General features: G+C 38.4%; 1 protein-coding gene across 1 annotated transcript in view; it reads right to left on the bottom strand.

The window, feature by feature from the left end:
• Window positions 1-17439, bottom strand: part of TBCD (tubulin folding cofactor D) — a 123423-nt gene that overhangs the window by 59753 nt on the left and 46231 nt on the right. The window contains exons 15-16 of the mRNA XM_074159952.1: window positions 10903-11059; window positions 1880-1937 (exon numbers count right to left, since the gene is read on the bottom strand). Coding sequence (XP_074016053.1) covers window positions 1880-1937; window positions 10903-11059 — 215 coding nt within the window. The remainder of the gene's footprint in view (window positions 1-1879; window positions 1938-10902; window positions 11060-17439) is intronic.

Here is a 17439-nt window from a genome sequence, read left to right as displayed (position 1 = left end):
AGAAAAAAAAATTCAGTTCTTTCATAACTGTTCATCAAAACAGCAATTCCAAATTTTGACCATCTCTAAATTAGGATGTAGTAATGAATTAATTAATTTGTCTGGAAATAATTGAATTGCAAAATGCTCGATAGATTGGTTTAAAGTAGAAGAGGAAAGTGAGATAAAAATGTACTGTATTTTGTACTCATTTGATACGTGGAAGCACAATCTGCACTAAGCTTGTAGCATTAGTAAATGTAACTGGTTTAGCATTATATTTCATAGTCAAACTATTGGTTAATGTTTAAGCATAGAAACATCACGAAGATTACACATGACAATTAGATTGAGCCACTAAAAGCAAGCAGTACACTGGTAGTGGCAATCACATTAAAGAGAATTCTCCTCTTTATATATATTGCCACTGATTCCTAGGACAATTCCTATAAAGCAAATAAATAATTCACTTTTCACCATCTACACTCCAACTTAATGTTTTGTGCAGTTCTCAGGAAAGCAAAGCTACATTTGTTTTCCTATAAGAATTTTATTTGAATAAAGTGACTTAAATTAGCCAAGAACAGCAAATTACACAGTTTCTAAAATTTAGGGGATTTGGGGAGCAAGTAGCATTACTTGTATTCATTAGATGTACAGTATGTGAAGAATATGAGCAGTCAGCAACCTACAGCACCTGAGCTTCCCGGCTTTGGTTTTAACCTATTTAGACAAAGCGATTTGTGATACAATTACACAAGCAACTGACTCACTTCCCCAGCAATTATGCTGCAGCTTCATTCAACAGCTTAAACTCTCCAGCAGAGGTGTGGCTACAAAAAATAAGGATGCTATCCAGGTATCCCTGAGAAATGCTTCTTATGCTATAAATGCATTAGCTTTCAAAATTTCAGTCAAAAAATAAGAGAGACCCATTAAATAATCTGCATGTTGCAAAGAAAGACTTTTTTTTGTTTGTTTGTTTTAAATGCCTTCACAGTGAAGTTTATTCTTAGGAATTGAGACCTGGTTCTTTGACAGACATTGTTTGGTCCCGAGTTAATACAGTTATAGGGTGTGGTTTTTTACATTTGCATAAAATAATCTGTTTTATCTGTAGAAACAGACGACTCATACTTCTTTTGCTTTTTTTTTTTAAGAAATCAAGTTCAATATATACAACACACTGACTTAAATTCTCAAAGATGTCCATTCTTTCTTCTTCTCAAATTCTATCACCTCTCCTCTATAGATTCCCTTCTGTTAAGAACAATCACACGTACTTTTTCATTCTCAACAGCATAAATATTTTCTACAGAAAGGTCCCACAGAACATACTTTGGTGTCAGTCCTATTAACTAGAAAACAATATTTGCCTAATGGATTTATCATTTTCTTTTAAAAACTTCCAGTCCTATGGAAAGAGTTTTGTACAGTAACTGAAAACGTGTTTGAAGGAGAGATATTATTCTAGAAATGTTCAACTTACCACAATTACAGAGCGACAGTTGATGAACGATTAGAAAAGTATAACTTCAAAAACTTACCAGCTTGAGGACTTGAAAAAGACACAGTGTTTGTGTATTATGAATGAGCCTTTTGACATTGTGACTAGAAAATGCTAAATAGCTCTTTCTCAGATATTTTATCTTATCCATCATGACAACAACACAGCAGATTGTGAACTGTGGCCATAAATCAAGATGTGGAGCTGAGGATTATATAATTTAAAATCTAAATTCACATTGAACTTCTAAGGATTTAAAAGCACTTTTGTGCTCACCACACAAAATACTGCTTATATACCGTAGTTCTACATAGCTAAGTCTACAAATTATTAAATTAAATGAAAAGAAACAAAAAATAACAGAAACACATAAACTAGAATGTGATAACTTACAGAAGCAGCTCTTCTGCAATTAACATCACGATCAAATACTGCAGCGATAACCAATGCACTGAGGAAATAAAATATTGAGTATTAGTATAAAAATAGGAGAAGAAATGCATAACACCATTTCAACATTTAGTCTTCTAAGCGGAACACTCAGCATTTCCTTTAAGGAGCTTATTATTTACAAATACAAGCCTAAACTAAAATTTGAGCTGAAACAACCACGTACTTCCTCGTTTCTCTAAGGTTGCTGTGGACTTTCCAGAGCATAAAGAGACAACTGTCAACCTACTGTATCAAAGCAATTTAAGGAGTATGCAAATACATTTAACTGCATAGAAAGGTTCTCTATTTTAAATATAGCAGGAGTTTAAAACTTGGACATAACTATCACCTCTAATGTGAGACTCACACAGCACAATTTTAAATGAAAACTTGGAAATACAGTTTCTCAATAGTCAACTGCACAGCAAGTCTTAGGTAAGGCTTAAGCAAATCTAAAGTTAAGCAACGGAAACTTGCAGCTATCTCTGCAAGAACGATCACATCCTGTAAGTAACAAAGATCAGAAAACAATATGCAAATCCTTCTGAAAAGTGACCTGCAAGAGAAATTGCAAAGCATTTTTTTTAAATGGTGACCTGTAGATACAAAGGCATGATTACATGAAACTATTTCTTTGTGCATGAAGTCTGGTAACCCTGCACAGTTTAATTCTTCTACCTCAAAAGAACTGCTTTAAAAAGGTTTGCTACACAACAGAAGAGAGAGAATATATCCCAGGACACGAAGTCTACAGCTTTAGAAATCCACCTCCAGCATTCAATTAACTTCAGTGATAAATAAACATCACTTCAGGAGAATCATTTAAGCAGAAAATTATTCCTTTCAAACTCTGTAACTTTTCATTACATTACTTACTGACTCCAGGCAAAACAGGAAATATATACTGGCTGAAAAGTAAATCCACAATAGCTTTTCTTTAGCATAAAGATATTAATTACACTGATAATATCAAACTTCCCTGGGTAGTGGCTATCAGTTTCCTACAGTGAAGAATACTATGTTGCTAAAATTCTCCGAAATGCACAATCCCTGTTGCCTCTGTCATTTCAGTTTACCTCCATTCAGGAAAACAAGAAACAGAAAGCAAGAACAAAATAAAAATGAACCCAAATAAATTGTTTAAGACAGCTAATGCTTTCTTATTGATACCTGCATGTGCAAATTCTATCTCTGCCACAAAGATATTAGGTGATTATAAAATATGAGGAGGTCACCCAAACAATAGTGATTAGAAGAGCAAATGTTTGGGAAGCATTCCATGAGGAAGCAGCAGACATGGCTAACAGCTGAAAAAGTGCTGGGTCAAATACAGCATCTTCATACCATGTTTGCTCATCTTCTTCTCTGGCATACAGAGAAACTTAGAAATAATTTTAAAAGGACTTTTCATAAGTACCTAGTTTTAATGATATGAGTAGCTCCCATAAATCTTTCATAGAAGAGAACATTCAAACCTAAGGATGTGGTTGAAAATCATCCTGGAAAGCAAACAGAAATAAATTTCTGCCTGACGTTTCCAATTATACGGGCTATAAGATAAAACATTATTTTATCAGTTATGCAATATTTCATTATTGTTCTCTTCTGAGAAACAAACAAACAAAAAACAAAAATCCCCAAGCCCCTGGTCAAGGCAGGAGTCTCAGAATGCAGAGCCCCGCAGGTACCCTGCAGTGACGTGCTACGGGGTATTTCAGAAGAGCTGTGCTGGGTCAGACCAAAATCCTTCCCAGTCACTGTCTAGTCTCCAACAGTGGCTCAAAAGGGACACTTAGGGACGAGTGTAAGGACATACACGTTCATTATTAACATACTGCTTTGGAAGAAAATGCAGTCTTTTCAAACTGGAGAATAAATACTCCTCTTTGATTTTCATATTTAGACTTAAAATGTTGTTTATTAAACGTAATGGAAAACAGTTTCAGGTTATTATACACAAGAGTTTCTGGCCAATATTTCAGCTTATAATCAAATTATACTTTTCCATTTTTTCTTATTCTTCTGTTACTTTAAGACAAGCCTGTATAACTAAAACCAGCAAAACAACATACTGTCTATGTGATGCCACCCGAGTTATTCAGTGCTGCAACAGAATACCACATTTAAGAAAAACAAAACAAAAAAAAACCGGACTTTTGTCTTTGCTCTCATAGCCCCATTATATTCATAAATCATACTGTAGTCACTTTTTTATGTTAATGCTTTTAATAGAAGTATTTTAAGCTTATCAAACTACATGAATACATTTTTCAAGTTAATTCCTATTTGAAAATGCAGGCACAGTCTGCCGTAACACAGGGATTAGCAAGGAAAGCAACATGCCTAAGATGAAACATGTCTAAGGTGTCTTCACCTGTCTGCTTTGTCGTGGGAGTTTATGTGATACTCCACCAGGATTTCCTAACATAAAGAAACTGTTTATGTCAAACAAAGTGGAATATTTTTTTTAAGCTAGTTAAAGAATCATGTCTTGACTTGCCTGAAATGTACCACACCTGACTACTAACAGGTAGAGCAAAGAATGGCTTTGCATCTTGCAGTCTCTACGAAACACCTTTTGTATTTCCTTGAGGTACGTTTAGCCTGTATGCACGACAAGCAGGTAAGTGTACAATAAACACAAGTGGACTTTAAAAAGCAAGCTGCAATTCTAGCAGTCAACTAAAAATTCTCCCTTTCTTCCCTATCCCTTCCCCTGCCCCCCAAGTACTCACATAACTGGCTTCAGGAAATGTTAAAGGACTTAAAGTATGTTACCGGCTCACTTCCTCGGCCCAACACTGATCTCATTACCTTCTCCCAACAAGGCAGAGAGAATCAGAGCAGAGCCCAGCCAGGTGACACACATCAGAACATAGAAATAGCAGAAATATCTGGTTACCCTCTCCTTAGAAGCACCAGAGGGTACCAGACAATAAATCTGAATTTCCTTTATCACCTGTAGCAGGTACTTCTCGTTCATACTAGTCACAAGCAGCAAGAAGCTTATCCTACTGCTAACCTCTGAGAATTTGCTACTATTAATTCAAACATACCACCCTGAAGCTGCGGGAAGAAAAAAAAAAATAAACTCTCAAACCTCCTGCCAATTTGGCACAAAACCAAAATTTCCTTCCTGAGCCCAAAAAAGGGAAAAGTCTAACTTGTAACAGGGCAGAAAGCTCTCCTCCCTGTTATACATTAGGGAATGAAAAGTGTAATAATCATCACAAGATCACCAGTAAAATGGTTTTGAACAATTTAAGCCAGTTAAAAAAAGGGGGTGAGACCAGAGTTAGACCCGAGTCTATTGAGAGCTGCAGCACCCCAGTCGTGCCGGTACCCCAGCTGGAGTGGTTACACAGTGAGCTGGATAATGAAAACACATCCAGGCTCCATTAATTCTTCTTTTGCTGCTTTTTTTTTTTAAAAAACCAAACTAACAGAGAAGCTCCCCCATTCACTTTCTCACATGCAGCTGTGCTACACTCAACTGCAGGAGCAGCGCAGGTGAAGCAGAAGAGGCAGGTTCAGCCAGCGCTGCTGGGGGAAAAAGCCCTGCAGACCAGTCTCAGATTTAATGCCTCCTGTTTATCAAGGCAAGGAGAAAATCTGCAGAAAAGGAGAAATACAGTAACCCTTCCCCCTTCCACACAGGATACCTTCACAGTCTCTCTAACTCAGCTCACAGCCAGCTCTTACGCTTTCTGCTAGCCACCCAGCGTCCTAAATCTTCAGTGGGTTACTCCAATCCCAAAGTTTTGAGGTACAATGATGAAATTAAAATAAATACACATGTAGAAAAGAGCATGAAAATGCTGCGAATAGCAGTTACAAAGGCTGCTGTTAAAAGAAAGAAAGAAAAGAAGGCATATGTTGTTCCTGCGGGAAGTATCTTTACCCAAGTGCAAGACACAGTAGGCACACAACTCTCTTCTGAAGGCAATATTCAAGTACATAAAAGAAAAAAAGCTATTCTCAATATTTCATCATGGTACAAGATGTAGCTCAAAGCAATGCTTCAGATTTCTCCAATTCTGCAGGACAATCTTGCCCTGGAGCGAGCTACATCATTCATCCATAGCCACACCTTCCTTTTTTTTTTTTCCCCTCCCTCTTCAAAACCAAGGCACCACCGCAGGGGAGACAAAGCCACCTGCGCTGCTCCGCTGCACGCACGACTTGTGCTAGTGTTCTGTGCAACGGGAGGCAGCAATCAGATCTTTCTAAATAACGATTCATTTATTGATTACCTACACCATCGAATGACAGATAAGTGAAACTGCAGGCTGACTGTGCAACCGCTCCAAATAATTAAGATAGCCAGCAATAATTTAATCGCTGTAATTGTATAATAGAGTACAAGTATGTTTTCCTTTTTATTTTTTGTTTAGGTTTTAAACAAAACAGCTCAGCTTCTTAGTGTGCACCTGCCGCTTTAGAGACAGTAACTTCCACACCCAAGGGGGCAGGAATCAAATTACCCGTATTTCCAAGTTATTACACGATGTTTAACTTCCCTCATAGATAAGCTTAACAAGAGAGCTCGCATGTAGAGACTGGGAGAGAAAAAGATCTCCATCAAGTAGTGCTTTTCTAAAGATGTGCTTGAAAGGCAACTTCAGTACATGCAAGTGTTTCAAAATGCAGTAAGGTTATCCTGCAATAAAAGTGAAGCTTCATCTACTTTGCCAAGAATTTTCTTTTTGTGGTCCCGTAGTTTGAATAGATCAGGCAAGGTTTTAGAAACCAGTTTAACTGGACTTTAAAAAAATAAATAAGCAAATGTGAGTGAGCGTATCTTGTTGAAATATGGATAGGGAAAAGATACTGACATGTAAAAATAAGAGCAAGTACTAGTAGAAATACTCTTGGGCAAATATTTCTAATAAGTGTTGTCTAAGTTTTGTCTTTTTTCTTAAAGAAGAATGGTACGGTCAGGAAGGAAATACAAAGGCCAGGAAGGAAAAAAATCTGTGATCTACAGCAATCTGAGTTTGTAACTTCCATATTCTGATCATTTCATCACTAATAACAGAACATTTGTAAGAAAGCAGAGAAGAAATAGCTATCACTGAATATAGAGACTTATTTCTTTCAAAAGTGTCACAAAGTTTACTAAAAAAAATATGACTTTATGCAGTTTAAGGTGATTTTTCACTAGTCAAAAGTGAAATATTTACGTCCCTTGACTAAAGAAAACAATGTCTTTCTATTATGACGATACAACTTTGCAAGCAAGAAAAGGAAAAAAAAAAATAAAATCCCCAAATTACCGCTCTGCTTTAATTTGCAACTGCTGGACCACAGTCTGAATGGGTTGTGAGGCAGGACCCAGTAAAGGAGCATAATTCTTTGGTATTTTTGGTACCCAAGTGAGTTTCCTGACAAGACACGCTAACACGTGCCAGGAGACATGTGCAGGAAGACATGAAGCAGCCCGCCGTTCAGCCCAACACCTTCCAGTTAGCACCAGTGTGCTGGCTCTACCGTGACGGCCACCCTGCCTCTCCAGTGGGAGTGTAGCACCCCGCTACTTCTACCTGTGCTCCTCCAGCCACTTAAACACCAGTGTCACAGACCGGGAGTGAACCATAAACCATTTGCAACTTCTAGCACCAAGACAAGCAAACAGTTCAGGATTGCAATCGCACGTTACCTTTTTTTAAGAAGTTAGCAGTTTTCCTGTCAAGTAAATGATTTATTAATTTTTCTATAAGAATCTAGTAGTTTGTATTCTTATATAGGCAGATGTTTTTGCTGTGTAATTCAGCTCACAATGGATATTATGGACTTTGTTTCAAGATGCTGAGTTCTGCATTTTTTAAGGGTAGCAACAATTTGCTTGTGGCTAGAAGTATGACTCTTCTTTAAGTAAAACAGTGACACACCTAAGGCTAGATTTAAAAAAAAAGCTGTATGTAATTATCGGCTTGCTGACACAATAGGTGAAACTCTGTGTCATACTTTATTTGAATATTTTTTTTTCCACCATTTCTCTTTGGAGCGGCAATTCTCCCTTCAAGAGTTTATTATATTTAGAAGGTAAGGCCAACATAACTACAAAGATTTTTAAGGAAAGCCTTAATACAGCATTAATACTTGCTAAAATACTGTGCAGCTTTGTTAGAAAACTAAGCATATACAAACCACAACACCTTACAACTGCTCAGAAGCAATGCTCAGCTTCCCCCCTGCCAGCCACCTTGTGTTTCTCTTCACCAACTTATTCCAAACAATTGAAGTTGTCGTAGCTGGCACTGCCAGTGTTAATTGCTCTTACGACCATAAGTAAAAGTTATCAATTATTTTCACTTGACATTTTCCTAAAAAGAAAAGAAGAATTTGTTTCCAGAACAGTCTAAAAGTAAAAGACAGGAAATTCTTCAGAAATATAATTCCCGTGAGTTTAAAGATAGCAGTAAATAACCTGCACATGCTGTTCAAAGCATTCGTAAACGTTCTGTGCCTTCACTGCTACTCACTGCCTGCGCTGGTTAGATGAAAAATTGGAATACAACCCAAGATATAATCACATGATGATTTTACTGTGCAAACACATCTTTAGGTACCTTTATATTAAGAATTTCATACTATACGTAACGTACCATGAACTCAGCTAGAAGGGAATTAAATATGTCCTTTCACGAGAAAATAATTCCTTAACAATCTACTATGGAAAATACCACTATTTCTAGCATGCTTAAACTGCAGCAGATCTTTTCTGGAGCACTGTATTCTCCTTCTGAAAGTCACAGAATCAGTCATAAAATCAAAGAATGGTTCAGGTTGGAAGGGACCTTAAAACTCACCCAATTCCAACCCCTCTGCCCTGGGCAGGGACACCTCCCACCAGACCAGGTCGCTCAAAGCCCCATCCAGCCTGGCCTTGACCCCTCCAGGGATGGGGCAGCCACAGCTTCTGTGGGCAACCTGGGCCAGGGTCTCACCACCCTCACAGCAAAGAATTTCTTCCTGAGATCTCATCTCAATCTCCCCTCTTCCAGTTTGAAGCCATTACCCCCCATCCTATTGCTACATGCCCTTGTAAAAAGACCCTCTCCAGCTTTCTTGTAGGCCCCCTTTAGGTGCTGGAAGGCTGCTATAAGGTCTCCTTGGAGCCTTCTCTTCTCCAGGCTGAACACCCCCAACTCTCTCAGCCTGTACCCACAGCAGAGGGGCTCCAGGCCTTCATCATCTTCATGGCCTCTTCTGGACCTGCTCCAGCAGGTCCACATCTTTCTGATGCTGGTGTCCCCAGAGCTAGAGGCAGCACTTCAGGGGGGTCTCCCCAGAGTGGAGCAGAGGGGAAGAATCCCCTCCCTCACAGTGCTGGGGATGCAGCCCAGAAACAGTGGATGGCATCATGTTCCAGCACAGCTTGGCGTGACAGAACTCCTCTCCTTTAGTTTGTATTCTGTTGTAGATGAGACATGATCAGAACAACATGAAACTGCTTTATCAGAGACACGAAGCTGAGATGTCTTAGAAATTTTGTCTGCTCACTTCAGAGAAAACACACGACAGCTTAAAAAAAAAGAAGAAAGAAAAACAGCATCTGGCCTCAAGAAATTTGACAGCAGGTTCTTAGACAGAAAGATTTTATCAAGGTCTCAAAAAACCCCAGGAGCAAGTTCCACACAGATAAGAGACATTGTTATGTGACCCTGCAATACAGGATGAGCATTGGAAAGCAAGGATACAAGGATGAAGAACATCAGAGACCAGCAAGGGTATAGTACATTGGGATCAAGGAATAAAAATGGCTATGTACAGCTGTCCCAAACTTGTTTTAAAGAAGAAAGAAATAGTCACATATTCTTTGGGAACCTGCTGAGTTAAGTAATCTGGTGTCTCCAAACAAGGCTGTTTGGATGAGATGGACACACACAGTGGTTGAAACCATTCTGTCAGCAATCTGGAAGCAAGACAGCCCTTAGAAATAGAACCAGATATCAAGGACCACAGATCACTGTACAGTCCAAACTTTCTTTTTTCTTTTAAAAAAGATAATACTAAATTACTACGGATCAAAACCCCTCCAATGGAGACAAAGATGCCTGAGTTATTACTATCAATGGGTGCACTAAAAGTCTGCCAAGAAACTGTTAGAAGCGACCTCTTTGTGTTTGCAGTGCAAATCACCCATTAAAGACATCCTGAAATGTCAACCAGTGATGCCAACAAAAAGACTAAACACTGAAGAGAGAATCCCACAAGTAGGAGGAAACGCAGCAGAAGGAAGAAAAAAGAAAAAGGTAAAACCAATTTGTATCTGCAGAAATATCCTCCGTACTAAGGGCAAAGCTGCACCAAGTTCTAGTCCAGCACTGCAGTATGACAGATTTTGGTGTGGGCATCTTTTGAAAGTCTTTTGAAACAGAAACCACTGATTGAAAACACTTGCGTGTGTCTCCATTCAGCTATAAGAAGAGATTAGCACAGCAGTCATTCTGGATTGGGGTACTCTATAAAAACAAAATGTATTAAAAGAGAAAAATACTCTCTCATGTATTTTTACCTTTAACCAAAACCTCCTACTGAATACAGCAACAGGAAGAAATTTTAGACTTTAAAAATTACATGGAAAGGCAAGGGTATTGTTTATGTCATCATCATTCTACCCACATTCAATTCTTTACCTTTTTTTAAGATATTCAGTATATCTGTTAGCATGAATCAATGAACTTCATTAAAAATTGTCATAGAGAAACAAAAATATCCATTCTTTGGATAACAATATCCAGAGATCAATGAATTTTATTCATGTTATATGGGACACAACAGCTACTTTTTAAGTGTGAAAGTATTTCCCCTAAATGGATGTATCACTAATTTTAAATGTCATAGCATTAGACTCCTAGACTATTAACTTCTAGAAGATACAGAATTAGACTACTATATTAACTCCTAGCCGTTCCTAATTTTGAACAGATTTTAAAAATTAACTGTAAATAGCTCAGTTTCTTATTGCCACAACTTACCTTGAAATCTGATTAATAAATGGTATCAATTCCGCAGGATCGTAAGCTCGAGCAAAGGCCCAGCACACATAGCACGCTGCATCTCTCACATTGGAGCCCACGCTGCACGCTCCCCTCTTCTCGTCGTATGTCAGAGCTTTCAAAATGACGGGAACAACTGGTAAAGAAAAAAATGCACAAAAGCAACAATTAGGACCATACAGTGAACCAAAAAAAAGGTCTAAGCATCCAGGGATCATTAGAGAAAAGATAAAGGGTGGAGTTGCCTGTTCTGAAAGAAAAGAAAGCAAGGCTCTTGATACATGCTAATTTTGACGTTTGTTAGAGAGAAGAATGGGGTTTTTAATACACTATTTTGCTGCTTTGTCAGTAGCAGTTTATTTTTTTATTCTATTCACATATAATTCAATGAGAATGAAAGGCGGTGTTATGTAAAAAGTAACACTGATATAATTTATTACTCGGTGATACATGTTCGGAAGTCAAACTAATTTTAAAATGCAGTATTTTAAAGCATCCACTTTTTAAAGTACTGGATTTCAAATATTACAGCAGCATCTATCACTAGAAAAAAAAATTCTTAAGAAATACAGTATTGTAACCACCATAAAATAAAACAATCAGTATCCATCTATTAGCAGGCAATGTTTATCATGGTAGAACCCCTAACGTGACAAATTCTTCTTAATTAACAATGCTTCTAAATTATCAATATATCAATCTTGAAAGGGACTTAAGCAGTTTTTGCATACTCTTAATGCAGAGACATGTTCGACGTCATTCTTGCATTAAGCAAGGAAGCTGTGATATTTAATTCCCCGTAGAGCTGTTATTCTGAGTGACCTCAGTGCAGTGTTTTAAGCTTGAACCTGTCAGCACTGCCAAACTGCACAGATGATAAAGACAGAATATGTATAAAACTGCAATGTAACCTAGAAAAGCAAACAGGTAGGCTTTACTCTCATTTCTGCTTGGATATCCAAACCAACAGTAATGGCTACGTGCCTCTTCACCGGCACAGAATGATGTAATGCAAGACCAGAAGCCTTTGACGAAGGAAAACCGTATACAAAAAAAACCCAACAACTAAGCAGCCAATGTCTTTTTTTTTCCTCCTATCAGTCTTGGTAATTATATCAATTTCACCAACATATCAGTTTTTGTTAGACAGTGAGGAAATACGATAGAGATGTTTATATCCTGAACAGCAATATGGAATCATGTACTGCACTTCAGAGTGTACTCAAAACGCACTTAAATTGATTCTAACGCCCAAATCTGCAGACGACATCTCCTGAGGCCCACTAGAGAGATTCAGGACAAAAGCAGCTGCCAGCCATGCTGGGAAGGTGCCTTTTATTTCTCAATCACGCTGGTTTGGGATGGTGAGGACAGGGAGGAACATTAAAACACAGGACAACATTTAACAGAAACTAAATGATACCCCAGACTATTAATGTTACACTTGATGAATCCAACTAGTTCCAGGAATTGGAAAAAAAAACAGCAGCAGAAATACACCGTGTTTCTGAATGGAGATAATATACTGTGTCGTCTTGAGAATATTCTGTTTCTTCTTAGTGACCCAGATAATCATCCCCATCTGACAGTGTTGGGATCTCTTTTAATGACACACGTACCCCAAAGCTTCATTCTGGGAGAAGAGTGGCATTACCTGTGTTCGTGAAACAAACCATGAGCCAAAAATCCACTGATGGGGTAGCCGTCATATCCAAGGCAGCTCTGAGAAACGCATGAACCAAGCCTTGTTCCCTGATTTAAGGGACAACCTGAGCAACTTCAGACCGAGTATGTTTTAGCCAATAAAGCCCTAAAAGCAACAAACCTCAATGTAACGTGTCTCTGTGCCAGATGTTATTGAGGGAGGCCCAGAAGAAATGTCCTTGCACAGAGTGTAAGCCCAGGCTGAGCACTGGAACCGCATGATCCCACTGACCGTGATACTGGTATTACGAGTTAAGTGACAAAAATAAGAAATACTATATGTATGCAAGGCTCCCCAGAGGGATTTCTTTTGGTATCCGCAAATCCATATATATATATGGATTATCCATATATATAATCCATATAATCCATATATATATATATGTCCCTGCCCAGGGCAGGGGGTTGGAACTAGATGATCTTTAAGGTCGCTTCCGACTCTAGCCATTCTATGGCTCTATACATAATTTAAATCCATCTCTCTTTAGATGGCATGTCTTTAATAAATGAATCATGTCTGTAGAAACAACAGCCTCTAGAAAAAAAAAAAAAAACACCACCCAAACAATTTCTCTCTTGATTTTCCTTAGAAAACACTTGTCAAAATAGATCTTATTGAGTAAGAAATGGGATCACTGAAGTGTATTTCATTAGCAAACTGTGCCTGGATATACTTGAGTGGATATAATCACTAAATAATTAAACTTCGGTGTACAATTCATCACTGTATGACTGGAGTAAGGGAAGTGTTAAAATGCCATTTAAATTCATTTTAACCTACTAAATAAAATAAAGCAGTATTCAGAGGGATGGATAAGATGTAACTATTAGGAGCACAAGCAACACATGGGAAAAAAAGCAATTCCCGTTCAGGGACAATGATAGGGCAAAGATGGATGGGTATTTGGGCACTTCCCAGTTCCGAAAGAAACTGCAATAAAAATCTTTAAAAATGTTGACTGGCTTGTTTTGAAAAATGCTGCATCAACTGATGAAAAAAATGGAATTAGCTGGTTCTACAGGAAAACTAAAGCAGAGCCAAAGGCAATTTTGCGAAGCTGCTGCAAACTTCCTTGAGCATGGGGTGGTTACTCCAGCTGCTGCAGACAGCTATGAGCATGCTCCCATCTCCGTGCGCTGAAGGAAATACGGAATAAAGACACACAAGCAGCCCCTCACATTTGTGTTGTCTGTATAAAAGAAAAACGCACATGTCATTTCAGTTGAGGGCATTAATTTCCCAACTGGTAAGGTCAACACCAAACGGCACCTGGCTTATTAGGGTCAGTGTAAGACAGAGACGATGCTGCCAGGGGTCTTTAACAGTAGAAACTAAGGAAACGCCAGGAAAAATAGCACTATTACCCCAAGCAGCTCAAGCTTCCCCATGATCTCACAGCTGGCCTTTGGACTGGCACCTCACCTCTTTGCTGTCCTACTCCTGCGTCTGGGACTCAAAGCATTGCTGCTGCATGAGAAACAACAGGACTCCAAGTCCAGAGAGCAACGGGGGATAATACAAAGGAAGGATACAAAAGTGGACATTCAGAAGGAACGGGGGAAAAAAAAACCTGAAGTATGCAGCAGTAAAGGCTAAGGAAATACAAATTCTACAACTATAACAAGGGAAATCCTGATCTAGGGCTCATCTGTTGAAGTTTCTACGCTCTCACTGGTAGAACACTTACTAAACAAAAAATCCCAAGTTAAATTTTATTTATCATTTTTCTCTGATTTAATCTGTTCACATTCATAGTCTTATAGAGTTTTCTTTGATACACAAAGCAGCAATGAAGTTCAAAGCTGTGTAGTCACCCTCTGCATTTTGTACCTGTTACGCCATTTCAGTTCACCATCATAACCACCTCCCAGATGCTCAGTGTGGTCGCAGTGTTGTACTGTGCTTGCTCTATATTGTTTCAATTTTTCAGATTTAAAAGCATGCCAAATTTATACCTAAAATCAATTTATAAAAAAAACCAACCAAACAAACAACACAACACAGAAATAAAAAAGTGATTTTTTTAAAATTAGGGGGCTGGGAGATACAACAGGGAGAAAACCTGAAATGTTATTTAACTTTAAAAATTATCATTTCTTTCATAGCTCTACATTAAGGGTTTGCCATTAAAAACAAAGGATAAGTAGTGTCCACTCTCAACCCAATTATTAAAACAATATCCACCTGTTTAGGTCTGCGAATGCTCAAGAAACTAGAGTCACCTTTCCCTGTAGCCTAGAGGTATTAATAAGCACCTGCTACACTCCGCCCTGCCTTACCCAACAGCAGAGCTGCAGGTTGCAACACAGCGCTTTGCTCAAGCCTTCGGAAAATAAAGAAACAACTTCTGGCTTCAAAGCATTACAAGCACCACATTTTTTTTTTTCTCATATACTGGAGACAGGTTGTACAGATATTCTGCTTTTTAAACAGCCAGATACTTCGCACCTTTCAGGTGGTAGGCAGTAAATAGTGTTTAAGAAAAACTCAGAGAAGACGTTGTATACTGAAAGGTCACATGTACGTAAATAAAAAATGCCTCATACTATTCCTTTAAAAACATACTTTACACAAACCTAGACTATAACACATGCCATCAGGAGCCCCATGTTACTGTCGGTTTTTTTTTAATGTATTGCAATGTTTATCATATAAAACAAACAAATACAGCAATTAAACAAACAAACAAACAACAACAAAAACCTGTTCCTTAGCCTTAGGCCTCGTCTCCACAAGAAAATTGCAAAATTTCATGTCAACAATATTTCATTTAAAACATATTTTCACTGCATCTCAAGTTAATTAAGAATTGTCTAAATTTAGTTTAAAACTAAAATATGCCACTCTTGAAACAGATTAAGCTAATGTTACCTCTTAGATAATCTTACATTTTGATATGGACCATTTATGCAGAGAAGCCTTCTCAATTCATAAGTTAATATATTGCAAAACCTTCTCTTTCAGAATTATAAAACATAAGTAAAAAAACACTACCAAAAAAATGGATTTCTGTTATTACTGAAGGAAGTACTGCACACGATGTCACTGCGGGAGCAGCTAAGAACCTTACAATTAATGAATTATCAAGCTGAAACACAGTCATCAATACAGAGAATAATAATTTTATTCTTCAACTTTTCCTTCAATGAAGCTAAGTCATTGCAGAGTGTCCTCTCTGTGAGCCTCAGGCATAAAAAAAAGCATAAACAGCCATATCTACAGTATGTCAGCTTCCGGTGTTTTCAACAGCAACACCTATCACCCTCATTCACATGCGAAAAAACAACTCTGGCTTTTCAATGTAAAGAATTTCAGATTTGAGACCATGTGCTCTGACATGGCACTGACCTCTTGAGAAAAAGAGGCAGGTCCTAATTGTAACTTCATTAGGGCTGTTATACTAATATTTTATATATCAGCACAGAGGGCAAACATAGATAATTTCAGGTTAGGCCCATTATCAGAAATAAATATTTGTTTAAAGTTTTGCCAAGCATTTATGATTTGTTCTCATCTTCTAGATGAGCCGTCTACTTCAGAATTTACTCTTATAGGACTATTTCATCCAGAAGATAAATTCTCCAGTGAGGATCAGAAAGCGCATGTGCTGCTTTGTCTGTCGAAAAATTCTGCAGTGTTTTGGTGAAATGCTCTGACATTGTAGGGCATTGCAGGATGCCCTACATCCTGTAGGGCAAGTGCCTAAAAATTGTCAACAGGTGGCCTCTCTCTTCTCCTTCCTGCACTCAAGTCTGACCTCCTTAGGAGTTTGCTGGGGAAGAAGGGGAGAGTATCACAGCTCCTGGACGCTCAGAAGATACCCGAGAATTTAACAGCTGAAATCTCTGAAGCTGCCATAACTTTCTCACAATTCTTAACACTGACCCACGTATATAAGGCTATATATATAGGCATATCCACAAACCAAATAAGCATTTTCTAACCCGTGACTACGAAGGGCTGTGTCTGGTTGCAATCTCAGTTCAGTCTCTCGCTATGTAATGAATTAAAGAGAGTCTTTAATTATATGATCACGTGATATTTTTTTCTCTGGACCTATCTCAGTCAGCACACAGGAAAGACCTGCTCTAGCGATGAATCACGGCTGGGCAGCAAAGGAGATTGTTGTCTGCCTCACTGCTGAGGGAGGAAAATATGTAATGCAAAGACTGGCTTTCAGGCAGAGAGAAGGGATTGCTGGTTACCTTGGATGTTGCCCTAAAGAGCTGCATTCTAACTACATCCCTGCCAAAGACTTACTGTTTGATACCAGTCATATTACTTAAATACAGTATTTAAAAGAAATGGACGCTGGCTCTCATTTCCCAGGTATCTGCTTCAATAAACTAATGGCAGGTTTGCAGAAGTGCTACAACGCTGAAATTAGTGTGAGGTTTTGAGCCTGGCGAGGGGCCAAAGAGGAAGCAGACAGATCTGGATTTTGGCCAGTCTATTTCAACATCTTTACGTAATGCAGCCCTAAAAACTCCCAATCTTTAAGCACCCCTACCTGGCGACGGTGAAAGGCCTGCAGCTGACCTAAGACACTATTGATCTACCTTCTCTGAAACACAGAGCGCTGAGTATTTCAGGGATTCATCTGCCCGCTCACACCCAAGGCCATACTGGAGACCTTCACACAGGTTTACAGCTGAGAGAGCTCTTCCTTTAACTTAACCAGTAGCAAACTGCAGTTTAAGGACATGAAGAAACAGGCTTATGAAGGAATCCTACTAAGCAAACAAATTAGTCTGAAGGAGTATAAAAATTTTGTAAACTTACAACACTGCATGTCAGAAAAGAAAAATCAC

Source organism: Numenius arquata, chromosome 17, assembly GCF_964106895.1.
Source record: "Numenius arquata chromosome 17, bNumArq3.hap1.1, whole genome shotgun sequence".
Classification (NCBI taxonomy): Eukaryota; Metazoa; Chordata; class Aves; order Charadriiformes; family Scolopacidae; genus Numenius; species Numenius arquata.
Note: the sequence above shows the minus strand (reverse complement) of the source record. Positions and strands in the feature narration are given on the sequence as shown.